General features: G+C 40.7%; 3 protein-coding genes and 1 pseudogene across 3 annotated transcripts; 1 reads left to right on the forward strand and 3 right to left on the reverse strand.

Moving 5' to 3' along the window:
• Window positions 1-3,504, forward strand: LOC137887266 (extracellular calcium-sensing receptor-like; annotated as a pseudogene).
• Window positions 3,505-5,475: 1,971 nt separating this feature from the next.
• On the reverse strand, window positions 5,476-10,194 carry olfcu1 (olfactory receptor C family, u1). Its single transcript, XM_068729477.1, has 13 exons — window positions 10,173-10,194; window positions 9,769-9,952; window positions 9,442-9,579; window positions 9,128-9,280; window positions 8,850-9,050; window positions 8,147-8,323; window positions 7,811-8,002; window positions 7,552-7,682; window positions 7,169-7,265; window positions 6,873-6,996; window positions 6,204-6,676; window positions 6,027-6,107; window positions 5,476-5,892 (listed from the first exon to the last, which is right to left on the reverse strand). The coding sequence occupies exons 2-13, from the start codon at window positions 9,922-9,924 to the stop codon at window positions 5,542-5,544; spliced, it is 2,274 nt and encodes a 757-aa protein (XP_068585578.1). The 5' UTR covers window positions 9,925-9,952; window positions 10,173-10,194; the 3' UTR covers window positions 5,476-5,541.
• Window positions 10,195-13,014: 2,820 nt separating this feature from the next.
• LOC137886885 (extracellular calcium-sensing receptor-like) lies at window positions 13,015-21,557 on the reverse strand. Its single transcript, XM_068729597.1, has 7 exons — window positions 21,297-21,557; window positions 20,912-21,201; window positions 20,293-20,588; window positions 19,941-20,146; window positions 19,584-19,805; window positions 14,306-14,429; window positions 13,015-13,919 (listed from the first exon to the last, which is right to left on the reverse strand). Exons 1-7 carry the CDS (start codon window positions 21,555-21,557, stop codon window positions 13,015-13,017), a joined length of 2,304 nt encoding a protein of 767 aa, XP_068585698.1.
• Window positions 21,558-23,448: 1,891 nt separating this feature from the next.
• Window positions 23,449-26,942, reverse strand: LOC137888038 (extracellular calcium-sensing receptor-like). Its single transcript, XM_068731691.1, has 7 exons — window positions 26,682-26,942; window positions 26,298-26,587; window positions 25,759-26,054; window positions 25,407-25,612; window positions 25,046-25,267; window positions 24,441-24,564; window positions 23,449-24,353 (listed from the first exon to the last, which is right to left on the reverse strand). Exons 1-7 carry the CDS (start codon window positions 26,940-26,942, stop codon window positions 23,449-23,451), a joined length of 2,304 nt encoding a protein of 767 aa, XP_068587792.1.
• Between the last annotated feature and the right edge of the window lie 392 nt (window positions 26,943-27,334).

The raw sequence follows: 27,334 nt of genomic DNA on the forward strand, positions 1-27,334 counted from the left end.
ATGATCTTCGCCATAGAGGAGATTAACAACAGCACGGAGCTGCTGCCCGGCATCAAACTCGGTTATCAGATCTATGACTCGTGCGCCGCTGTGCTTGTGGCAGTGCATGTGACATTCCAGCTATCAAGCGGCCTGGACCCAGTGTTTTACAAAGGTGACAATTGCTCCCAATCTGGTACGGTGATTGCCATTGTTGGTGAGTCTGAGTCCACGCCATCCATCAGCATGTCGCGCATCATCGGGCCCTTTAACATTCCTCAAGTATATATTTTTCATTTCTGCAAACTATGTGTTACAAATACTAATTCTGTATTTTGGCCGTCCTGTTAAATAATTAAACTGTTGTATTCATTTAGGTGAGTTACTTTGCCACTTGTGCATGCCTGTCCGATAAGCAGCAGTACCCGACTTTCTTCAGAACAATCCCCAGTGACCAGTTCCAGGCTGGCGCGCTGGCCAAACTGGTAAAACACTTTGGTTGGACTTGGATAGGTGCCATCCGATCGGATTCGGATTATGGAAACAATGGCATGGCGTCTTTCCTGGACGCAGCGCACAAAGAGGGGATCTGTGTGGAATACTCCGAATCTTTCTATCGGACCCACCCACGTAGCAGGATCCAGAGAGTAGCTGACATTATCCGCAGGTTTCTACATTCACTGATTATGTGCTTTTGTTCCCTGTGCTCATACTGACCTTCTGCACACAAATCCACATCAACAATGAAGGGCCTAATACTGATGTTGTTATAGAAGTGGAGCAATACTGAACATTAACACAATAAAAACTAAAGTATCTCATATGTGTTTGTGTTAATTATCCTGATATATCATTTTAAAAGTTATTTTTTTATATTGGTATAATACAATGCAGTGTAATTTCTCTCCAGGTCGACAGCTGTGGTTGTTGTGGCATTTACATCCCCTATTGAATTGAGTATTCTGCTGGAGGAGCTGTCACTCAAGCCCTCTCCACCTCGCCAGTGGATTGGCAGTGAGTCCTGGGTAACTGACCCAAACATGCTGAGGTTCAGCTTCTGTGCTGGAACAATTGGATTTGGCATTGAGCAATCTGTCATCCCTGGTCTGAGACACTTCCTGCTGGATCTCTCTCCCTCTGAAGTGGCTGCCTCTCCACTGCTTACTGAGTTCTGGGAGGATGAATTCAACTGCAGGCTGGGACAAAGTGAGAAAGTTTGGCTGATCTTTAACATAACTGACTCACAGATGGGTCTTTGTCTGACTTGTGTTTTTTAATTCAGTCAGTTGATTCAATAAAACTAAGCAAGAACATTATACATACAACACCTTCCTGTCTTTGTGTGTTTTTAGGATCAGCCACAGAAAAAAGTGCGTGCGATGGAACTGAAGACATAAAGACGATCCAGAGCCCGTACACTGACACATCTCAGCTCCGAATCAGTAACATGGTGTACAAGGCTGTTTATGCAATAGCACATGCCATTCATAATGCAATGTGTCAGGAAACACACTCTATAACTCAATGTGACAAATTCACCAGCATAGACTCCAAACAGGTGAGTCAAAACAATTACATGAACAACCCCAATGTCCTTTTTTTCTATACTGTACTGTTTCCTACATGAAATATTCCTTTTAGTATACATTGTTTTATTTCTCGCCCTCACCATCTTCCATTACTTCATCCTCACAGGTTCTCACTCAGTTGAAGAAAGTTAAGTTTTCCCAAAATGGTTATGATGTGTCATTTGATGCCAACGGGGATCCTGTGGCCACATACGAGCTGATTAACTGGCAAAAAAGTGAGAGTGGTAGCATTGAGTTGGTGACAGTAGGGCACTATGATGCATCACTGCCGGTGGGCCAGGAATTCCAAATCAACAGGAACCTCACCTGGGTGGAGGGTGGCACACAAGTAGGGAGCCCAAAATGAATATTGTAACATATTCCAATTTAAAATAAGGTGATCTTGGTCCCTGTTCCTCCAGTCCATACTGGCTGTGAAGAGATCTGTTCTAAAGTTACAGCATTTTCAGTCTCACATCACACGTAATAGTTTCAACAAAAGAGTTCCCTTGCTGAGTTGCGGCAGAGGAATAATAATACAAAATGTGATTTTGTCCAAAAACACAAACTTTGGAAGATAACCACTTGCTTTGTCCAAGCCAGACTGCTGAAGCCTCATTTTGGCTGTAGTTGAACTTTAGAACACATTTTTTACACAACTGTGGATTTTTTCCACCAGCAGCTGCATTGACAGAACCCATGTACACAATACACATATTGACATGCAAGTATTGTTTTTAGACAGATCTGAACCTATCCTTTAATCATCGGCGCTTTGAAGCACACCTGAACATGTGTGAATTTGTTTGTGTCTATGTGCCAGGTGCCTGTGTCAGTGTGCTCTGATAGCTGTCCTCCAGGAACCCGTAAAGTGCTGCAGAAAGGAAAACCCATCTGCTGTTATGATTGTATACCGTGTCCTGAGGGAGAGATTAGCAATGCTACAGGTATTGTTTTTCCTACTGCATATCTACTGGACAGCATCAAATATCGAGTACGACAGCTAAAAGACATTTTTGTTTCATCTTTTTCAGATTCCCCTGATTGTTTCCATTGCTCCAAGGAATTTTGGCCTAATGTAAAAAAAGACACTTGTCTCCCCAAGCCTGTAGAGTTTCTTTCCTTCAATGAGGCCCTAGGAATCATCCTGGCTGCATTCTCAGTTGGTGGTGCCTGTCTTACCATTATAACAGCGGCTGTGTTCCATCTTCACAGGACTTCCCCGATTGTCAGGGCCAACAACTCTGAGCTGAGCTTCCTGCTGCTCTACTCTCTCACTCTCTGTTTCTTATGTTCATTAACTTTCATTGGAGCACCCTCTGAGTGGTCCTGCATGCTGCGCCACACAGCTTTTGGAATCACCTTTGTCCTCTGTATGTCTTGTGTTCTTGGAAAAACAATAGTAGTGTTAATGGCATTCAAAGCCACTCTCCCAGGTCGTAATGTCATGAAATGGTTTGGTCCTCCACAGCAAAGAATGACTGTGGTGTCTTTCACATTCATTCAAGTTGTAATATGTACTCTTTGGTTGGTTCTTAGTCCTCCTTTTCCAATGAAAAACCTAACAACATACAAGGAGAGAATCATCCTGGAGTGTGCTTTAGGCTCAGCCATTGGGTTCTGGGCTGTGCTCGGGTACATCGGCCTGCTGGCTGTCTTTTGCTTTGTGTTAGCTGTCCTAGCCCGGAAACTACCTGACAATTTTAATGAAGCCAAGCTGATAACCTTCAGCATGCTGATATTCTGTGCAGTCTGGGTCACCTTTATCCCAGCATATGTCAGCTCTCCTGGTAAATTTACTGTGGCTGTGGAGATATTTGCCATTCTGGCCTCCAGTTTTGGACTCATATTGTGTATATTTGCTCCAAAGTGTTTCATCATATTGTTTAAGCCAGAGAAAAACACCAAGAAACATTTAATGAACAAAAGTCAACTCTAAAAAAATCAGACTCTTTGAAAAAACAAAGATGGCAGTTGTAGGGACTTTTAATAAAAAATACATAAACCACAGAGGGCAAACAGGGAGAATTTGTCTCACATGTGTATTCTTGGCTAGAAATAAACCAATGTACAGTTGGTACAGTTTCATATATATGCTCACTGGCATAATGTGAAGAGCAGCATTGTCCAAATTCATTCTCTGTTTCAATTCATCAAATTGAGAATCTAAGCATGCCAGTTAAGCTCTCACTAAAACACGTTGACACAGTCAAAGAACTGTTCTACACACCTGATTCTCATCACCTGCACCTTACCTATGTGCACTTCATACATTAGTACTCCAATCTGTGATCAATGTCAGAACTGCATGTATACAATCAGCCTGTGTTTTAGGTAAGGATACAATAAAGACACAACACTAGATTATGCTCCAATAGCAACGTTCAGTGTGAAGTTCAGTTTTCACCTTGTTTAAATATTTACATTTTAAGTTTTTGTACATTAAATGGTTTTCATAATTGTAATGTTGTTTTGTGAAAATCCTTTAAAAATTATTTTTTTCCTATTTCACAAATATTGTTTCATCAAGTTTTGAAAAAATAGAAGAAAGTGAATAAATAAAGTATAAAATAATAATATAAATGTGTGTTACTTTCTCTTTTATAAACTCAGTGCTACTTTAATAATATTCATGTGTTGGCATTATTTATGTGATGTAACCACACAAACAACCCATTTGTTAGGATTAACTGTAATATGAGCTAAAACACAGGAAAAAGGTATAAGGGTATAGAGATAATTAAGAAGACATTCAGTGTTTACAATGATAAGTTTAAAAGAACAGAAAACATACATGGAATATTTAGTGCAGATTATATTGTACATACAATTCACAAAAAAGACTTGGACAAGAGTTAATCAACGACCATTGTGTAAGAGCATCCTCTTTCTCAATGTTGATAGCAGACTTTCTCAAGGTGTCAATCAGAGAGAATCAGGACATTCTGATGTAGCATTTCAAAGTTAAAGCCCTTCAAAATTGCATGCATGAGCTAACGTCAAATCACATTCATGAGACAATTTTTCTAATTTCAGATTAGATTTTAGAGGAAATGGTGCATAGTTACAAAATAATTTCACCTCAGGTTGATAGCAGACCACCTCAAGGTGTCTGTCAGAGAGAATCAGGACATTCTGATGTAGCATTTCAAAGTTAAAGCCCTTCAAAATTGCATGCATGAGCTAACTTCAAATCACATTCATGAGACAATTTGTCTAATTTCAGATGGGATTTTAGAGGAAATTGTGCATAGTTACAAAATCATTTCACATCAGGTTATTAGCAGACCACCTCAAGGTGTCTGTCAGAGAGAATCAGGACATTCTGATGTAGCATTTCAAAGTTAAAGCCCTTCAAAATTGCATGCATGAGCTAACTTCAAATCACATTCATGAGACAATTTGTCTAATTTCAGATGGGATTTTAGAGGAAATGGTGCATAGTTACAAAATCATTATTACAATATTCTGAAATTACCTAAATTACCCCCCTCCAATGCAGTGGATCAGTAAATTAGATAGACTAGGTTTTTCACTCTATTGGAAAAGCCCCAGAATCAAACTATCCACCTTACAACACCTTACGAATTAGGCTTCGAAGCACCCAATTTTTTGTTTTTCATATATACCCAGTAATAGTATGTAAGTCATTTGATAATAAACACAAACCAGGAATGTTTGCAGCTTTTCTGGGAGGGTGCTGTGAATATGGGGCATGGACTACTTAACCAGTTGAGTTAAAGGCAAGGCTAAGCAAGGCATATTTATTAGGGTTGTTGCCAAAGAGCCACTCCACAGTGACAGGAAAAAGTGTATACACACACTGTAATAATTCACAGTAATGAAGCAAACTTTCGGTCAGGTCACTCCTTGGGGAATGGTGTTAAAATCAAAACCTAGACACATGTCAGTTTAGTGTGTCATTTTATTTTGTTTCACATTCAAATGTATTTTCATAATTTCTTGCTTAGTGGCCACTTAAAATTAATTATGTTTAGTTCATGTGAGTCATTCCTTTCTTAATGTTTCTCTGAGGCTGCAGTAATATTATATAACATTTTGGCACAAAAATACATAGCAACAGTCCAAAACTGGAGGCTAATATAGCAAATACTTCCACAGCCACAGTGAACTTCCCAGGAGAGCTGACATAAGCTGGGATGAAAGAGATCCACACGGCCCAGAAGATCAGCATGCTGAAGATGATAAGCTTTGCCTCATTGAAGGTATCGGGTAGCTTGCGTCCAAGGAACGCCAGGATGAGGCAGACGAAGGCCAGTAGACCAATGTAGCCCAGGACCAGATAAAATCCAGTAGGCCATGGCTCCTTACACTCCACAACAATCTAAGTATGTCCAAAAATACATAAATATAGCTCAATCAACATGAATAGTACAATTTGCACCAGGGTGTATATAACACATTTTAAATGATTCATGGCATTCATGGTAGTATCAAAAAATACACTGTCATTCTTACTTTTCCAGTTGAGGCTTGGTAGTTTGAGTTCTTGAATGGAAAGGGAGGTGCACCCAATAGATAACCAGCACAGAGACAAATCTGGGAGCAAAATGGAAAGATAAGCTATTCTTTAAAAACACACTTGAATGGTCACAACTTGAAGTCAAATTAGTGGTGGTTCTAAAGCACTCCCACCTGAGGAGCTGTAGTGCAGAGGATCAAAGTCCGCTGTTGAGAGGGACCAAATTGCTTCAGGGCCCTTGAACCAGGTACATTAGCACGAAAGGCCAAGAGAACAACTATGGTCTTAACGAGGAGGCAGGAAAGACAGAGGACAAAGCTAATCCCAAATGCTGCATGGCGGAGCCTACATTTCCACACAGATGGCTGGCCAATGAACACCAGGGAACACAAGAAGCACAGCTTGAGCGACAAAAGAAGCAGGAAGCTTATTTCTGAGTTGTTGGCCTTGACGATCGGTGTGGAACGGAAACGTTGAAAGACAGCAGTGACGATGGTTGTCAGGACAATGCCCAGCAGTGTGAGCGTGACCAGGATGATGCCCATGATGTCGTGGAAAGACAGGAATTCTTCGACCCCAGCAACGCATTTCACCTTGTCTTTGTCTGACCAGTAGTATTCAGCACATTTTGTGCACTCAGTGGAACCTTTTAGAGACACATACAGTGGAGACACACCGTGTAAACAAACACACACACACACGCAAACTCTACATAGCAGTTTGCATTCATTTAGCATGCCTTGACGACTCAGTAGTTGTGCAAGTTTGTATTGAGTTTAATGGCCTCTTGCTTCTGACAGAAGTTAGAAATTTTATAAATACGAAAAACATGAATGGGCCACCAGTCTGGTTGCTGATCTCTCCATCTGCACAGGGCAAACAATCGAAGCAGCAGTGGGGCTCTCTTGGACGTCTGGCCTGTCTGCTGCCAGGGGAGCATGGAGAACTACACCGAGATGCAGGCACCTGAGGAAATAAAGCTGTTAAATTACACACCAAGATTTGCTTTGCAGCAGATTAGATCCTTGGTGGAACAAATCGTTTTTTACTAAAGAAAACAATTTTAATCATCAGGTAATATATGAAATGTCTTATTCTGTAAAGAAACTTAAATGTTTTTAGAGGACATATGACCCACCTGAGACTGTCCTCTTGTCCACACAATGGTGCTCTGCTCTATTTCCAACTGTTCTTTCAATGGAGCGGAACCATCATAACGTCCCACTTTTATAAATCTAAACACAGCATCAAATTATTAAAAAATCGGGCCAAACAAATTGACAATTTTTTATCCCGACTCATCTGAATGCTTAAAAAGCTACAACGTCTCCTCATACAATGATTCGTATGATATCCTACGAGACGTTTTGTGGGATATCTACAAATTGCGGCGCATTATTTTTGTCGTTTTGTTATGAATGCTGGGTGAGACCAGCCTGACAATAAACTAAATATAAAGCTTCTCAATCACAATTTCTTAAACAAAATTATATTCCTGTGTATTGAAGTATAATATCCCACCTAATTTCACCCTTGCTGTCCTTCTGCCAGTTAATGATGTCATAGAGAGGGACTGGCTCTCCGTTGGAGTCAAAAAAAACCTTCTCCTCAAACTGGTTGGTGAAATTCACTGTCTTCAAATGATGCAGCAACTATTTGAAAAGAGAAATAAAAAAGGAAATCAAGAACAGAGAACAGAACAACTCAGTAAAAATCTGAAATAATTACATATAGTTCAAATAAATAATTCATTTGATTATTTTGTAGTGGTTCAACTTGCCTGCCTAGAAGTGAAGGATTTGTGATTCTCACACATTCCATAATGTTCTGCAGAATCACAGTTTAATAAAGCGTGAAGAGCATGGGCGATGGCGTATACAGCTTTATAAACATTATAGGATATTCTGACCTGAGATACATCAGTAAAGCTGCTGTCAATGTAACTCAGATCCTCTGAACCAGTGCATACAGGCTTTTTGGTAGCACCATTATAGTTTTCATCAGCTGCTCCCTCGAATGTGCTTGGTTTTCCTACAACAGGCCTGACCAAGGACCCAGGATGGTTTTGAGAGTCTGTTTTGTAACCAATAGCATCCAATCCCATCAAGTTATCCACGGTATCTGCTTCATTTTCTTTGGATTGGTTTCTTCTAAACTCTAGCTTGCAGCTAAACAGCTCTTCCCAGAACATGTTGACAAATGCCATCCCAGGTTTGGGAGAAGGGCGGACATTCAACAGGAACTCTTTTAAGCCGGGGATCCTGACTCCAGGGAAGGAGAAGCCCAGCGTGCCCTCTAGGAGAGGGTGGAAGTGGAGTGAGGTCAGCAGGCTAGCGGTCACCCAGGCTTCACTAGCTATCCACTGGATTCCAGTCACATTTCTCTTAGCCAGCTGGAAAATAAGGCATACTTAAAGAAATCAGATAAGAAAGCAAACAGATGAGCATGAGCACCAACAATCTTTTGATAATCCTAATTATCATATTACTTCCAGTGCTGCATAATATATAATTTTGTGTGCATGCATATTTATTGACTGAGATAAAGAGCCATTTCCTTTGGATGTAGTGACAAAAAGTGAATCGTTTTTGAGAGTTGGTTTTTTTGGAAGTTAGGAATGCAATGTTTAAGTCAAGTCTGATGTTGCCTTACACATAAAAGAATGATACCAGTCAATACCACAAAACGAGGCATTCAGGTTTTTAATTAAAAACTGGTGTAGTCAGTATCAGCCTCTGAATTTTTTTTAACACAAGACAGAAGTCGGCGACACAAAACGAATAACAAAAGGTTGAGAACACCTGATACAGAGTGCTTACCTCTGAGATCAGGTCGAGCAGCTGTCCCTCCGTGGCAAACACCACCACTACCACTGCGGTTGAACTCTGTAGCCTGTCTGCCATTTCTTGTATCTCAGCCGCTGTGGGTGATTTCGGGATGGTCAGATGAAATGCCACACACCCACCTTGTTGTCTAAACTGGTTGGAAAATTCTTGGATACCATATTGACTGTAGTCATCCTGAAATATATAGAACTTTTGTAAATCATGTTATGTTTATTTAATGGTGGAGTTACTCAAGAAAATGCTTATCTCACCGTGGTTCCTATTGTGCCCACCCAGAGCCAGCCGAAGAAGGTGACCAGCTGGACAAGACCTCTAACTTGAAAGAGATCATTCGGCACAGTCCGCAAGAATGACGGGTACATATACTTGTCAGTGAGACAGGTACAAGTGGCAAAATAGCTCACCTATATGGAGATAAAGTTAACTGTAGTGAGATAGACAGAAGCAAAAATCTAAACCTATTAAAAATTCTTTTGTGATTTATCACCAAAAAACATGGTGGAAAGGACTATGTGAAAATGAAGTGCTGTGCATGTTTCTGCCTTTTCATTCCTTTTTTTTTTACCAGCGGGAGGTTGAAAGGTCCAAGGATGTGAGCTACAGCTCTTGTAGGGGAGGAGGATGCAAGGCCGATCACAGCCGGCACAGGAGAGTCAGCCAGACATGAGGGTACAGTTTGAGATTGTGTACTCCTATCTATTGTCTCCCCTGTTTCATTTCCATAATTTTCAAGACTGTGAGGCATCGCATCAAGAATTTCAGAGCCTCTCTTATTCACTGTGCTCAGCCTCCTTTCCTTTCTTTTATTTTCTTCTGTTTTTACCCCCTCCGATCTCGTACTCCTCTCCTTTGACATACCTAATCTTTTTTCAGTTTCTTCCATTTGTTTCACCTCATTCATCACTTTGGATTGACTGACTAAAGACAAAAGAGCTTTCAGGCTGGTGTGGACATGGTCACAGCTGTCCATAATCCTATAGCCCAGTTCAACACCTGGCAACAGGCTCGAATTACGGTTTATTTCCTCCACTGCAAACACCATGGTCATTATCCATCGAAAGGCTCTGTAGTCAAAGCTGCAGATAATTAAATACAGTTAAATGCAGTCTATGTAATTCATCCTGAGACAGAAAACACAGTATCACAGCAAAATATGTATCAGTGTAGTAATAGAGATCTAATTACAGCAAGAGGAAATTATTTCAGTCACCTTTCTCTGTAAATATGAAAACAATTAGGAAAAATGTAAAAAAAAAATTTAACGTGGGATTATATCAACAGTATGCTCACACTTACCCTCTGCAAGGTGTGAGCTGAGGTTTGCTGCGGAAGCTTTGCTCTTGCTTAGGAGCCACATAATGCAGAGGGAAAAGCCCTCCAATCACAACATCCCCTCCCGACTGTAGGGCCAGAGGCTCACTGTCTGCCAGTTTCAAACAGTGAGATAAGCTGGAACCAACCCCACTCACTCCCTCCTCATTCCCCACCACACTTCTCTCTAAACTTGGTTCTTCCCTTTCCTTCACATCAGAGAACACTGGAAATAGAAGGCTAAATAAGGCCCACAGAATCAGCCAGGGAGAAGCCATAACAATGGTATAATGCAATGTCCATACAGACCAAATGAAGACTGTGTGTGTACCGAAGGTAATAGTTCTCCAACATATTCTCTGAAAGGCTGATAAAGTAGACTATATAAAAACTGTGATGCTTGCTTCATTTCATTGGTCAAATGAGTCATCGCCAGATCAACCAACCACAATAAATTGCAATGCTGCAGGAGAGAGGAGAATAAGTGGAAGCTGTGACCAGCAGCTCTAGCTCATTCTCTTGCTCGGTTGGTTTGAATCGGTCCACAAACATTTCCCCACCCCTTGGCTGCCACAGTTTTGGTGGAAATTTGGCCTGGAGGACAAGTGTGACATTGTGAGGGTGTGTGTTTGTGTTCATGCCAATCTGCAAAAAGAGGGTGTGGCAGAGAGAGTGGCCTATTAAGTGACTGTGCAAAAGGATTAGATAACAGATGAAAGGAGACAGGCAGTTATGTGGCCATTTGTTGGCACACACCTGTGTCTTGATTTTGTGGTCTTCATCTGTCTTTCTGCCCGTTTTCTCCTCCCTTTCCTTATCTTTTAAATTACACAGACAGTTTTATCTCAATGGGATGCACAAGGCTGGCGATGTGGTTTTGGGTGGGCTGTTTAAGGTCCACTACTTATCTGTCTTCCCTGAGCTTTCCTTCACCACTGAGCCAAAGAGTTTCACACACACATCGCAGACAGCAAAACAGAGTGCTCCTTATTCTACTCTATACCCAGAGTATTTTAGTTTGATAAAAATATGAAAGAACTGTTTTTTACAGTACAACTTAAAAGTGTTTCAAAATATTAAAATACAATTTCTGGGTAGACAATGTATTAATAACAAAGTACCAACTATGTTTGCATATTTCAACTCAGTTCTCACAGGTGACACAATATTTGTTAGTGGTTTATATAAATACATCAAATCCAGCTACAACAAAGCATCAGCGAGATATGAGCCAAAGAACACCAACAACAGAAATCACTTCATCAAACGATAGTTGTAAAATATTTCTTAACTTTGCTGTTTTTCATCGATATGTTTATTTTGCCGGTAAATCCACGCTGAGATATGTTAGAGCTGCATCCTGTGTTACAGTAAAATCATTCCGGGCATTTCTAGGTGGCTGTGGGACCAAGCAGGAAGTCTGTGAATCGCCTTACGTCACAAGCAGCATGTCTCACAGGACGGCGCCCTGCTGATTCTGATTGGCTAACAGTGCGGTCAATCTCATTTTGGTCATTATAGCTAAATTTTATTGGCTCTAACGCTTCAAATGAGGTGTCAGTCACAGAAATCGACCAATGGGTTGCTGAGATAGAGCCCTGTGTACACATGGGGCTGACATCGAGAAAAACTCCAATACGCAGAGAGACACAGAGAGGACTCAGAGAGGATTCTGGCTTTCAAAATAAATCCCAAACTGCTTTATTTCGATGTATTGAACACCATTAGTGATATACAAGTGAAATATATAGTTTGGTACATGAGAAAATTCAAATGGCACAGATGGTGCCAAAATGACCATTTTGGAGACCTCGTCTGAACTCTCTGTAGTAAAACCTTTCTAATTTTGTTGTGCTTCACTTTATCAAAGTCAAGCTTTGCAGAGAGACTGTTCACATATTGTGCTATGATTTGGGACAGGTCTAGACCTGCAGCTACATCATTCCAAAGAAATAATAATCCTGTAAGTGCTTTTTTTTTTTAAGCGAACCTGACACTTTTCAATTTGTGCTGTGTCCCATCTTCATTTACTTTTAAACAGTAACATAAATACTGATATTTACACATCTGAAAAAATCTTACAAGTGTTCCCTTTATAGACATTGTGGTTGCAGAGATATACTCTTTTTAGTATGGGTATGCAAATTTCGAGCAGAGGCCTAAAAAATAGGTCCGTTTGCTGCGTTTCCTGTGTTCACTGCTGTTTATCGGCAGTCCCACGCTGTGGACATGCAAACAGACATTTCTGCCAAGGAAACTTCTGTTCAACTTCAGCGAGGCCAAGTTCATCGCCTTCAGCATGCTGATCTTCTTTGCTATGTTGGTGACTATTGTCTCTGCTTATATTAACTCCCCAGGCAAATATGCAGATGCAGTGAAGACATTTGCCATCCTGGCCTCAAGCTTTGGCCTCTTGGTGTCTCTGTTTGGATCCAAATGTTACATCGTTCTGCTGAGACTAGAGAAGAACACAAAGAAAGCAATCATGGTTCGAGGAACCACCAAATTCAATCAGTTTAATGTAGCGCTGATGCATTCATATGGTCTTAAATAATGTGGATACGGGCATTATTAAAATAGCAATAATTTTCTAAAGATGTTGAGAAAGAACTCAGTACCACATATGTTGTGAATTTTGACTTTGTTTATTCACTTTATTTTATATGTTCAGCCCATTAAAGATAACATATTAAAGAGATATTTATCAAATACAAATATTTATTGTGAAATTACTTGCTAAATCAACAAGGTGAAGACTGTTGAATGTCCACGTCATTAGCCTTATACTGTATGTTGTCATCTTAACTATTTTGAAACCTGAGATGTTTTAGGATACATTTTTGTTCATTAAATGTTTCTTGGTGTTTTTCTCTGGCTTAAACAATATGATGAAACACTTTGGCGCAAATATACATAATATGAGTCCAAAACTGGAGGCCAGAATGGCAAATATCTCCACAGCCACAGTAAATTTGCCAGGAGAGCTGACATATGCTGGGATAAAGGTGACCCAGACTGCACAGAATATCAGCATGCTGAAGGTTATCAACTTGGCTTCGTTAAAATTGTCAGGTAGTTTCCGGGCTAGGACAGCTAACACAAAGCAAAAGACAGCCAGCAGGCCGATGTACCCGAGCACAGCCCAGAACCCAATAGCTGAGCCTAATGCACACTCCAGGATGATTCTCTCCTTGTATGTGGTTAGGTTTTTCATTGGAAAAGGAGGACTAAGAACCAACCAAAGAGTACATATTACAACTTGAATGAATGTGAAAGACACCACAGTCATTCTTTGCTGTGGAGGACCAAACCATTTCATGACATTACGACCTGGGAGAGTGGCTTTGAATGCCATTAACACTACTATTGTTTTTCCAAGAACACAAGACATACAGAGGACGAAGGTGATCCCAAAAGCTGTGTGGCGCAGCATGCAGGACCACTCAGAGGGTTCTCCAATGAAAGTTAATGAACATAAGAAACAGAGAGTCAGAGAGAAGAGCAGCAGGAAGCTCAGCTCAGAGTTGTTGGCCCTGACAATCGGGGAAGTCCTGTGAAGATGGAACACAGCCGCTGTTATAATGGTAAGACAGGCACCACCAACTGAGAATGCAGCCAGGATGATTCCTAGGGCCTCATTGAAGGAAAGAAACTCTACAGGCTTGGGGAGACAAGTGTCTCTCTTTGCATTAGGCCAAAATTCCTTGGAGCAAGTGAAACAATCAGGGGAATCTGAAAAAATAAAAAACAGGACTTTTAGCAATCGTAGTATATGATGTTGTAAGGTGGATAATAATAACAATAAAATGACAACAATAATGGTAATATATCTTATTTATAGAGCCCTTTTTGTATTACTCAAAGAAATTTAAAAAATGTAAAAAGACATTTTACAGAAGTTAAAATGACAATATAAAACACACTATAAATATACAACACAAAACATTAATCACATTAATTGTAGTTCTGAAAAAGTTTTGATTTGAGATTTGAAAATGAACATTTGTTGCAGTTTTGGCTGTTTGCGGAGTGATTTCTGGAGCGAGGGGGCAGATATGGAAAATGCGGCTGCCAAAATGTGCCAGCATCTGTCTAATCTGCGGTAGGAAAAACAATACCTGTAGCATTGCTAATCTCTCCCTCAGGACACGGTATACAATCAAAACAGCAGATGGGTTTTCCTTTCTGCAGCACTTTACGGGTTCCTGGAGGACAGCTGTCAGTGCACACTGACACAGGTACCTGGCACATGAATACATAGAAACAAAGTCATACATATTTAGGTATGCCACAAAGCTCTGGGCATTAGAGGATAGGTTAGCATTTTTCAAGTTCATCTAAAAACAATTCTCACATGCCAATATGTTGAGTGAAAGCTTTATTGATCACTGTAACCAAACCGTAAACCCTCCTAAATATAACTGGTCAGCGACAAAATACAGTTTTTGTGTAAAAAATGCATTCTTAAATCTATCTGAATCTAAAGTGACTTTGAGTTGGACAAATATAGAGTTTCTAACTCACACAGTTGCTTAATGTTTTTGTTCTAACTCACACAGGCTCCACCCTCCACTGGACTCTATGGGTAATACTCTCTTTCACTACTGATTTACAAATTTGCATAAGCATAGCCGGCCAATCAGGACATGCTAACCAGAATATGTCTGGCCCTCACAGTATAGAAGCTAGCACATCCCCCCACTGAGTTATCCTTTTCTTTTCACTGAATTGACCACTGACTGCCTATCTCCATGGATGGAGTCGCCGCTTCAAGAACATCGTCAGTGCCAGTCATGTCTCGGTCTTTTTTGCCCGGGCGGTTCTTCACAACGTCTGGTTCAAATGCCTCAGAGGGGACCATGCAAAGAGCAGTGTTCAGCAGCCACCAGCTTGCCCGGCCTGTCGACCCAATATTAAAGGCCAGAAGCGGAGGGATTATTTCTGACAATTCAATGTGATGCTCCAATGCGATGCGAGCAACTCGGAGTTCGAGATCTACACCGTCCAGTTGATTTCACAAACTAACGAAGTTGAGGTTCATTATCGACTGGAAATGGAGCAGCCCCCAATCACAGTAGTATCTGTGGGCTATGCTCAACACATGCATGCTGTAGGTTCTCTGTTGGACCACTGACAGATGGCCCTGCTGCAGGCAGTCTGCAACTGCTGTGGGGGGTAGAAGCGAGGATTGGTTATCATTCCCCCCTCACTAACTGGATGCGGGGGACTTGCCTGGCAGAGTGGTAAGTGATGTGTCATGTACCTTCCCCCGTATCAGGGGCCTAAAGTGTTGGTTGACCAAGAATTCTGCTTGTAGATCGAGGACGTTGATTTGTTCGTCCTCCATTGGGCCCCAATGGAGAACACTTTAGACCCCTGATACGGGGAAGGTACGTGTTGGTGAGGACCGAAAACAGCACCATGGTGGCCTACACAAACAGGCAGGGAGGGGTTCAAACTGCTGCTGAGGTTGGTGGAGAAACAGTGGTTGGGGGCCCCAGAGTCCCTGTTGTTTCTTAGTGCTCTTCACATACTCAGGGTGGGGAAGTGGAAATTGATTTTGTTTTAGCCAAACAACGCAACACTGATTGGCTGCTATGGTTCTCCGTGGCACAGCAAGAAAATCTACCACGCCACAGCCATGGTCAAGAAAGCTCCTTCACAGCTCTCCGCCGCTCCATCTCACACCTCCACTGTTGTAGAGGGTGAGTCTGAAGCAGTTGTCGGTCATTCTGGTAGCCGCAGGTCATCGCATAGAACCGTTGTATGCAGAAATGACTCTGTCTGTAGATGGCGCCCCGTTTGGGGAGGCTCTGTCTCAGGTGCAATGAATGCGCTGCCCACTCTGGACCATCCTCTCCAGTTTTGGCTTCTGAGTAGGATAGGCTGTGCAGACCATCCAGGCTGCGAGAGCAGGATCCACCGCTGCCTGTTAAAGAGTAAAATGGTCGGGGTTCCAACCTTGGTGCGAGGGAAGGTTGGTAGATCCCCTGTCTTGTGCATTTGGTTATATTCTCTCCTTTTAGCAGTGTTTAGTGCATAGTGAGCTGTCTCATGCCACTATTTAGTTGTATGCAGCAGACTGCTCTTTGACTATCCTCTTGTGTAGCGGTTCTTGCAGGGGGTCAGGAGACAATGCCTGGTGATGTGTGCTTTGGTGTAGGATCCTTTTAAGCCTCTGGAGCGCCGCTCTCAGAAGGCATTATCATTCAAGACAGCTTTCCTGCTTGCATTGACGTCGGCTAAGTGTGTTTGAACTGATTGCCTTTTGACCCCTGCAGGGTTATGCCATGGCTCCAACCAGTTCAATAATGTACTACCTGGGTTGGCTGAGGCCCCCTACTTCTTTGATGTGGTAGCCCACGTAATAAAGAAGTAGGTGGACTGTGGCAGGTAGCTTTTCGCCAGCCAGTCAGTTGTGCCTGGGTCAATGTTATGTGGCAACAGGGCGTGACTTTGTGAGTTAGAAGAAAGGTTACAATATTTTAACCCTTGGTCAAAGCCCTCTGGCTGAAGAGACTGCAGGATATTGTGTTGCCTTATATACTGTTGGGTCTGCACATATTTTGGGTATACATATCCTGATTAGCCAGCTACGTTAATGCAAATGTTCAGTGGGCGAATGCATGCTTGTGATTGAGGAAGACTATTACACATGGAGTCCAGTAGAGGGCTTCACCTGCGCTTATAGAATTACGGTTACAATATCGTAACTCTTGTTTTCTTTTGAAGTCTTTTTAGCATAAATTCCCTCTTTGTATTACTATCCCTCTGTCGTGGCTCAGTAAGGGAGCATTTTTGCTTTTTCCTGGTAAAATGTCATACTAAAAATATGCTTACATTATGTATTACATTGGAATTGTATTAGTAATAGATTTCTTTACAGCAATTATGTACAAGTGGAACAATTGCAGTGACCGAAAAAATATTTGAATGTATAAACAATATAACATTTAAGATCACTTAAAGGAACAGTGAGTAACATTTAGAGGGGTTAATTTGCTGTAATGATGCTGCATTGGATATTCTACCAACACACTTTTTCAAAAATATTTCAAACTGCATGACCACTGATCTTTTACAAATTGTAAACACATCCCCTCTCTTAGGTGTCTTTCCACAAGCCCTAAAAACTGTTTAAGCCCGAAGCCCCCAAATTCGGGGGCACTCAGGCTCAGATTAGTAGCATATACCGTCGAAAAAAGTCCATTTATGCATGTGTACAATTTATGAATGTGTACATGTTATATACAAAAAAAAATGAAAATTCTGGGCAATACAAACAATCAAGCCATTTTTGCAAACTCCAAACACAATTCTACACAACTAATATAAGCAACTAGAAGATTTATCACAATATCACGTATCTTTAGCAATGACTCGGCGAGCTACGCACTCCTCTCCGAGACACCATCACAAAGCTAACGGTTAGCACGGACAACCGAGATAGCAAAAAGCAAGATAATTCAACACATATTCCAGAGATACCTTCAGAATTTCTCTCCATGAAACCATTATAAAGATGTGAGCAAACAACCACCAGAAGCACAAACCGCAATATCCATCAAAATCATAAAAAGCTCCTTACTTTTTCGTCGTTCTCCGGTAAATCTCCGCTTAATTCCTTCAAACATATTTCTACGTGTATCCGGTGCACGTCTCTGAAATGTTCCCGTGTAGAAACAAGGGTCTGTCTAACTAGGGGACCTGGGGGAAAGGATTTGATTTTCTGCCAATCGGTTCGAATACTTCAGGCGGAGCGCTACGTTTTTAATTCTGACTGGCTAACGATTCTGTCAATCAAAAGCACGAGGGGTCTGTTAAATTTTATGGACTCAGACGCTTTGAAGGAGGGTTCATTGACTGAAATCGACCAACCATAGGCTGTGCTAGGAGACATAGACTGGAAGTCAGAGAGAAAATCCCATGGATGACAGACATAAACAGTCTCTCAAAATGATGCCAAACTGCTGTATTTGGATAGATTGAACAATATTAGTGATAAAAGAAGTGAATATATATAATTATATAGTATATAAAATTACAATGGAACAGCTTGAACAAAATTACATTTTGGCTGACCTCGCCTGACCTCTCTGTACTGAAACGTCTCTAACTATTGAATGCTTCACTTTATCAAAGAACAATTTTGCAGAGAAACTCTCAACATATTGTGCTATGATATGGGAGAGATTTAAAGCTTTCAGCTACAACATATCAAAAAAATATGTATTACAAATTAGACTTTTTATAGTCAAAAATTAAAATTTTCAATTTGTGCTGTGTGCCATCTTAATTTACTCTTAACTAGTAACATATATACTGATATTTACAAATCTGAACAAATTTCACAAGTGTTACCTTTATTAACACACCAAAACTATTAAAATACACCTTGTAGTTAGACGAAATACACTCTCTTTAGTATGGGTATGCAATTTTCGAGCAGAGGCCTAAAACTAGGTCTAGGGCCTAAAGAAGGCTAATTTAGACTTCGCAACAATGACAAATTATAGGCCAATATCAAACCTCCCATTTTTAAGTAAAATAATTGAAAAAGCAGTTTTTCAACAGCTGAACAACTTCTTGGATGTAAATAAATGTTGTGATGTCTTCCTGTCAGGCTTTCAACAGCACCACAGTACTGAGACTGCTCTTGTTAACGAAATTTATTAGAGTCGTCATATACATGAAATGTAACTTCTGCATTTAACCCATCCCTAGCTTATTGGGAGCAGTGGGCTGCTGAGAAGCACCCGGGAAGCAGTTAGGGGTTCAGTGTCTCACTTCGGCACATTGGCGTTTTACGTTATCTGAATGTAGGGATGTGTATTATCACGCTGCAGTATGTGTAAACAAAAGTGAAAACTTAATTAAATCGGCTCTATCAGCAGTCTCATCCAACGCCACTGTTTACACAAATGAGGACAGAAGAAACGAGGAATGATTGTGTTTTTTGTTCTTTATAAACTTCACTCAGAAGTGTTTTTAACAACATTTTACATTTGTTTTGAGTATTAATGCATTTTTATAGAGGGACTTTGTTTTCGTAAACATAACTGTTGTTGCACTATAAACAATATTTGGATATATTTTAAATATACATTCTAATCCTGTTATGAATTAATTTGTTTTTAAAATTCTACTTTTTAAGAGTAATTATTTAGTCATGTAGAAAAGAAGAGTATTGATAATAGTAGCTCATAGTTGTACTACAATCCTAAAAATAACTCATCCACCTGAAGGCCACCATATATCTCCATCACACTTGGAAAGGGAGGGGTGAGCAGAGATGTATTTAGTTGATTGCAATCTGCAACACATTACTAGATGCCACTAAATCTTACACACTGGGCCTTTAAGTTAAAATGTAAACATTGATTTTAAATGCCTTACTTGTGTGCCACCCTCCACCCAGGTGAGGTTCCTGTTGATTTGGAATTCCTGGCCCACCGGCAGTGATGCATCGTAGTGCCCTACTGTCACCAACTCAATGTAGCCAGTCTCAGTTGTTTGCCAATTAACCAGCTCATATGTGGCCACAGGATCCCCGTTGGCATCAAATGACACATCATAACCATTTTGGGAAAAATTCACATTTTTCAGCTGAGTGAGAACCTGTGAGGATGAAGTAACGGAAGACAATGAGGAAGAGATTTGAAACCATGTAAGATAAAATTAATATATAATTTAAAAAAGGTACACTATGGCAAAAAAGGACATAGTGGTGTTGACGTATTTGTTTTGACTCACCTGTTTGGACTCTATGCTGGTGAATTTGTCACATTGAGTTAGAGAGTGTGTATCCTGACACATTGCATTATGAATGGCATGTGCTATTGCATAAACAGCCTTGTACACCATGTTAGTGATTCGGAGCTGAGATGTGTCAATGTACGGGCTCTGGATCGTCTTTATGTCTTCAGTTCCATCGCACGCATTTTTTTCTGTGACTGATCCTAAAAGCACACAAAGACAGGAAGGTGTTGTATGTATAATGTTCTTATTTAGTTTCATTGAATAAACTGACTGAATTAAAAAACACAAGTCAGACAAAGACCCATCTGTGAGTCAGTTATGTTAAAGATCAGCCAAACTTTCTCACTTTGTCCCAGCCTGCAGTTGAATTCATCCTCCCAGAACTCAGTAAGCACTGGAGAGGCAGCCACTTCAGAGGGAGAGAGATCCAGCAGGAAGTCTCTCAGACCAGGGATGACAGATTGCTCAATGCCAAATCCAATTGTTCCAGCACAGAAGCTGAACCTCAACATGTCTGGGTCAGTTACCCAGGACTCACTGCCTATCCACTGGCGAGGTGGAGAGGGCTTGAGTGACAGCTCCTCCAGCAGAATCCTCAAGTCTCCGGAGGATGTAAATGCCACAACAACCACAGCTGTCGACCTGGAGAGAAATTATACTGCTTTGTATTATACCAGTATAATAATATAACTTTTAAAATGATTTATCAGGATAATTAACACAAACACATATGATATACTTAGTTTGTAGTGTGTTAATGTTCAGTATTGCTCCATTTCTATAACAACATCAGTATTAGGCCCTTCATATGACAGAAATTAACAAAAAAAATAATTTCCAATTTAACACGAGGATAAGAAAATGTTCTTCCATTTCATATTTTAATGAACATTGTTATGGATTTGTGTGCAGAAGGTCAGTATGAGCACAGGGAACAAAAGCACATAATCAGTGAACGTAGAAACCTGCGGATAATGTCAGCTACTCTCTGGATCCTGTTACGTGGGTGGGTCCGATAGAAAGATTCGGAGTATTCCACACAGATCCCCTCTTTGTGCGCTGCGTCAAGGAAAGACGCCATGCCATTGTTTCCATAATCCGAATCCGATTGGATGGCACCTATCCAAGTCCAACCAAAGCGTTTTACCAGTTTGGCCAACGCGTCAGCCTGGAACTGATCACTGGGGATTGTTCTGAAGAAACTCGGGTACTGCTGCTTATCGGACAGGCATGCACAAGTGGCAAAGTGGCTCACCTATAGGAATACAACAGTGTAATTGTTTAACAGGAAGGGCAAAAAATAGCACTGGTCTATTTAACACATAGTTTGCAGAAATAAAAAATAAATACTTGAGGAATGTTAAAGGGCCCGATGATGCGCGACATGCTGATGGATGGCGTGGACCCAGACTCACCAACAATGGCCATCACCGTACCAGATTGTGAGCAATTGTCATCTTTGTAAAACACTGGGTCCAGGCCGCTTGATAGCTGGAATGCCACATGCACCGCCACAGGCACAGCGGCGCACGAGTCATAGATCTGATAACCAAGTTTGATGCCCGGCAGCAGCTCCGTGCTGTTGTTAATCTCCTCGATGGCGAAGATCATTGCGCGTGAAAAGCGCAGTTCACGGGAGTCAATGCTGCACACATACACTTGTATCACTGTTTAAAATATGGCTTACATATGATGAGGAAAATGTACTAATTCAATAGAAATACATATTTTAGGAGAATTGCAATTCAAAGTTATGGACAAGGAGAGATGGCTGCACAGCATCTATCATCCACAATTACATCACAGAATTGATTGAACATCAAAATAAACAGTAAACAAAAATAGCGTAAGATAGTAGTCCAAAAGTTAAGTTAACCTAAACCTAAACTCTTAATTTGGGTTGATACTGTTTAATATGTATAAAATAGTTGATAAAGTTAACATCAGTTCAAAAACACAAACATGGTCATCTCTAAATAGTCACACTACTACTGTAGTAAATATATATCTAAAATTTTAAAGACAAATATTGATTTGTCACTTTATGTGAAATATTTCTTAAAGTTTTCAGTAAAACACATACAAAAGTACAAATCAAAAACATTTCCATCCCCACAGAGTAACATCCTCCTAGCCCCCACATCTCCCTCTTACTAACCTCCCTGAGCATCTTATTGGATCAGGCTTGGTGGTGTAGTTATGCTTCACTGTGTTCGCATAGTGGTGTATGGACAAAACACCACCAATAACGTAGTCACCATCCATTGAGAATGCAGGTAGACGAGTGGTACCCTGGAGCTTGCATTTTACCGATGAAGCCTCAGTGCTGACCCCAACACCAGTCCTCTCCTCTGTAAGCCCAGCCCTTTGTTTCACACCATCCCCAGAACCATTCAAGGCAAGAGCTGAGTTCAGCTCACACAAACCCAGCGACAGGATCAGACCAATAAAGAGAGCTGCCATCTCCACCCTCAACTGTCCTCATGTGGGCATACTGTGTTTTCACAGCTTAATATAGATTTTCAGATTGAAGCTTCCCTCCGACAGAACGTCAGCTTACTGTACGTCAGAGAGAGGATGCTCTTAATTCTTGTCCAAGTCTTTTTTGTGAACTGTATGTACAATATAATATGCACTAAGTTTTCTGTTCTTTTAAGGTTATCATTGTGAAGACTAAATATCTTCTTAATTATCTCTATACCCTTATACCTTTTCCCTGTGTTTTAGCTCATATTACAGTTAATCCTAAAATATGGGTTGTTTGTGTGGTTAAATCACATAAATAATGCCAACAAATAAATATTATTAAAGTAGCACTGAGTTTATATAAGAGAAAGTAACACACATTTATATTATTATTTTTTTACTTTATTTATTCACGTTCTTCTATATTTTCAGAACTTGATAAAATATTTGTGAAATAGGAAAAAAAAACATTTTTAAAGGATTTTCACAAAACAACATTACAATTATTAAAACATTTAATGTACAAAAACTTAAAAAGTAAATATTTAAAAAAGGTGAAAACTGAATGTTTTATCATGAACTTCACACTGAACGTTGCTATTGGAGCATAATCTAATGTTGTGTCTTTATTGTATCCTTACCTAAAACACAGGGTGATTGTATACATGCAGTTCTGACATTGATCACAGATTGGAGTACTAATGTATGAAGTGCACATAGGTAAGCTGCAGGTGATGAGAATCAGGTGTGTAGAACAGTTCTTTGACTGTGTAAACGTGTTTTAGTGAGAGCTTAACTGGCATGCTTAGATTCTCAATTTGATGAATTGAAACAGAGAATGAATTTGGACAATGCTGCTATTTAGATTATGCCAGTGAGCATATATGTGAAACTGTACCAACTGGACATTGGTTTATTTCTAGCCAAGAATAGACATGCGAGACAAATTCTCCCTGTTTGCCCTCTGTGGTTTATGTATTTTTATTAAAAGTCCCTTCAACTGCCAACTTTGTTTTTTCAAAAAGTCAGATTTGTTTTAGAATTGGCTTTTGTTCATTAAATGTTTCTTGGTGTTTTTCTCTGGCTTAAACAATATGATGAAACACTTTGGAGCAAATATACATAATATGAGTCCAAAACTGGAGGCCAAAATGGCAAATATCTCCACAGCCACAGTAAATTTACCAGGAGAGCTGACATATGCTGGGATAAAGGTGACCCAGACTGCACAGAATATCAGCATGCTGAAGGTTATCAGCTTGGCTTCATTAAAATTGTTAGGGAGTTTCCGGGCTAGGACAGCTAACACAAAGCAAAAGACAGCCAGCAGGCCGATGTACCCGAGCACAGCCCAGAACCCAATAGCTGAGCCTAAAGCACACTCCAGGATGATTCTCTCCTTGTATGTGGTTAGGTTTTTCTTTGGAAAAGGAGGACTAAGAACCAACCAAAGAGTACATATTACAACTTGAATGAATGTGAAAGACACCACAGTCATTCTTTGCTGTGGAGGACCAAACCATTTCATGACATTACGACCTGGGAGAGTGGCTTTGAATGCCATTAACACTACTATTGTTTTTCCAAGAACACAAGACATACAGAGGACGAAGGTGATTCCAAAAGCTGTGTGGCGCAGCTTACAGGACCACTCAGAGGGTTCTCCAATGAAAGTTAATGAGCATAAGCAACAGAGAGTCAGAGAGAAGAGCAGCAGGAAGCTCAGCTCAGAGTTGTTGGCCCTGACAATCGGGGAAGTCCTGTGGCGATGGAACACAGCCGCTGTTATAATGGTAAGACAGGCACCACCAACTGAGAATGCAGCCAGGATGATTCCTAGGGCCTCATTGAAGGAAAGAAACTCTACAGGCTTGGGGACACAAGTGTCTCTCTTTGCATTAGGCCAAAATTCCTTGGAGCAATGGAAACAATCAGGGGAATCTGAAAAAGATGAAACAAAAATGTCTTTTAGCTGTCGTACTCGATATTTGATGCTGTCCAGTAGATATGCAGTAGGAAAAACAATACCTGTAACATTGCTAATCTCTCCCTCAGGACACGGTATACAATCATAACAGCAGATGGGTTTTCCTTTCTGCAGCACTTTACGGGTTCCTGGAGGACAGCTATCAGAGCACACTGACACAGGCACCTGGCACATAGACACAAACAAATTCACACATGTTCAGGTGTGCTTCAAAGCGCCGATGATTAAAGGATAGGTTCAGATCTGTCTAAAATCAATACTTGCATGTCAATATGTGTATTGTGTACATGGGTTCTGTCAATGCAGCTGCTGGTGGAAAAAATCCACAGTTGTGTAAAAAATGTGTTCTAAAGTTCAACTAAAGCCAAAATGAGGCTTCAGCAGTCTGGCTTTGACAAAGCAAGTGGTTATCTTCCAAATTTTGTCTTTTTGGACAAAGTCACATTTTGTATTATTATTCCTCTGCCGCAACTCAGCAAGGGAACTCTTTTGTTGAAACTATTACGTGTGATATGAGACTGAAAATGCTGTAACTTTAGTACAGATCTCTTCACAGCCAGTATGGACTGGAGGAACAGGGACCAAGGACACTTATCACCTAATTTTAAATTGGAATATGTTACAATATTCATTTTGGGCTCCCTACTTGTGTGCCACCCTCCACCCAGGTGAGGTTCCTGTTGATTTGGAATTCCTGGCCCACCGGCAGTGATGCATCGTAGTGCCCTACTGTCACCAACTCAATGCTACCACTCTCACTTTTTTGCCAGTTAATCAGCTCGTATGTGGCCACAGGATCCCCGTTGGCATCAAATGACACATCATAACCATTTTGGGAAAACTTAACTTTCTTCAACTGAGTGAGAACCTGTGAGGATGAAGTAACGGAAGACGGTGAGGGCGAGATATAAAACAATGTATACTAAAAGTATATTATTTAATTTAGGAAACAGTACAGTATAGAAAAAAAGGACATTGGGGTTGTTCATGTAATTGTTTTGACTCACCTGTTTGGACTCTATGCTGGTGAATTTGTCACATTGAGTTATAGAGTGTGTTTCCTGACACATTGCATTATGAATGGCATGTGCTATTGCATAAACAGCCTTGTACACCATGTTAGTGATTCGGAGCTGAGATGTGTCAGTGTACGGGCTCTGGATCGTCTTTATGTCTTCAGTTCCGTCGCACGCACTTTTTTCTGTGGCTGATCCTAAAAACACACAAAGACAGGAAGGTGTTGTATGTATAATGTTCTTTTTTAGTTTCATTGAATCAACTGATTGAATAAAAGAACACAAGTCAGACAAAGACCCATCTGTGAGTCAGTTATGTTAAAGATCAGCCAAACTTTCTCACTTTGTCCCAGCCTGCAGTTGAATTCATCCTCCCAGAACTCAGTAAGCACTGGAGAGGCAGCCACTTCAGAGGGAGAGAGATCCAGCAGGAAGTCTCTCAGACCAGGGATGACAGATTGCTCAATGCCAAATCCAATTGTTCCAGCACAGAAGCTGAACTTCAGCATGTCTGGGTCAGTTACCCAGGACTCAGTGCCTATCCACTGGCGAGGTGGAGAGGGCTTGAGTGACAGCTCCTCCAGCAGAATACTCAATTCAATAGGGGATGTAAATGCCACAACAACCACAGCTGTCGACCTGGAGAGAAATCACACTGCATTGTATTATACCAATTTAAAAAAATAACTTTTAAAATGATATATCAGGATAATTAACACAAACACATATGAGATACTTTAGTTTTTATTGTGTTAATGTTCAGTATTGCTCCACTTCTATAACAACATCAGTATTAGGCCCTTCATTGTTGATGTGGATTTGTGTGCAGAAGGTCAGTATGATCACAGGGAACAAAAGCACATAATCAGTGAACGTAGAAACCTGCGGATAATGTCAGCTACTCTCTGGATCCTGCTACGTGGGTGGGTCCAATAGAAAGATTCGGAGTATTCCACACAGATCCCCTCTTTGTGCGCTGCGTCCAGGAAAGATGCCATGCCATTGTTTCCATAATCCGAATCCGATTGGATGGCACCTATCCAAGTCCAACCAAAGTGTTTTACCAGTTTGGCCAGTGCGCCAGCCTGGAACTGATCACTGGGGATTGTTCTGAAGAAAGTCGGGTACTGCTGCTTATCGGACAGGCATGCACAAGTGGCAAAGTAACTCACCTAAATGAATACAACAGTTTAATTATTTAGTGGAATAGCAAAAAATAGCACTGGTCTATTTAACACATAGTTTGCAGAAATTAAAAATATTTACTTGAGGAATGTTAAAGGGTTCGATGATGCGCGACATGCTGATGGATCGTGTGGACTCAGACTCACCAACAATGGCCATCACCGTACCAGATTGTGAGCAATTGTCACCTTTGTAAAACACTGGGTCCAGGCCGCTTGATAGCTGGAATGCCACATGCACCGCCACAGGCACAGCGGCGCACGAGTCATAGATCTGATAACCGAGTTTGATGCCCGGCAGCAGCTCCGTGCTGTTGTTAATCTCCTCGATGGCGAAGATCATTGCGCGTAAAAAGCGCAGTTCACGGGATTTAATGCTGTACATGGACAAACACACATACACACACACACAAACACACACACACATACACACACACTGTTTAAATATGTCCTACATATGGGGACAATTCACAATTTTAACAGAAACACATAATACGGGAGAACTGAAGACAAAAAACACGGAATAGGATATCAGTCCCAAATGCACAATATGCACAGATTAACCATACTTAAATTGTAGCGTTCATAATGTTTTCAGTTAACAAATACAAAAAATATACTCCAATTCTCTACTACTTTGTGAATATAGTACGTACTTTCTTATGGCAAAATACTAATGCATTACAATTCAAATAAAAGTAAAAACATTTCCATCCCACAGAGTAACATCCTCTT

Source organism: Cebidichthys violaceus, unplaced genomic scaffold (genome assembly GCF_023349555.1).
Source record: "Cebidichthys violaceus isolate CVI_PGR_0920_01 unplaced genomic scaffold, fCebVio1.0.p SCAF_1, whole genome shotgun sequence".
Lineage (NCBI taxonomy): Eukaryota > Metazoa > Chordata > Actinopteri > Perciformes > Stichaeidae > Cebidichthys > Cebidichthys violaceus.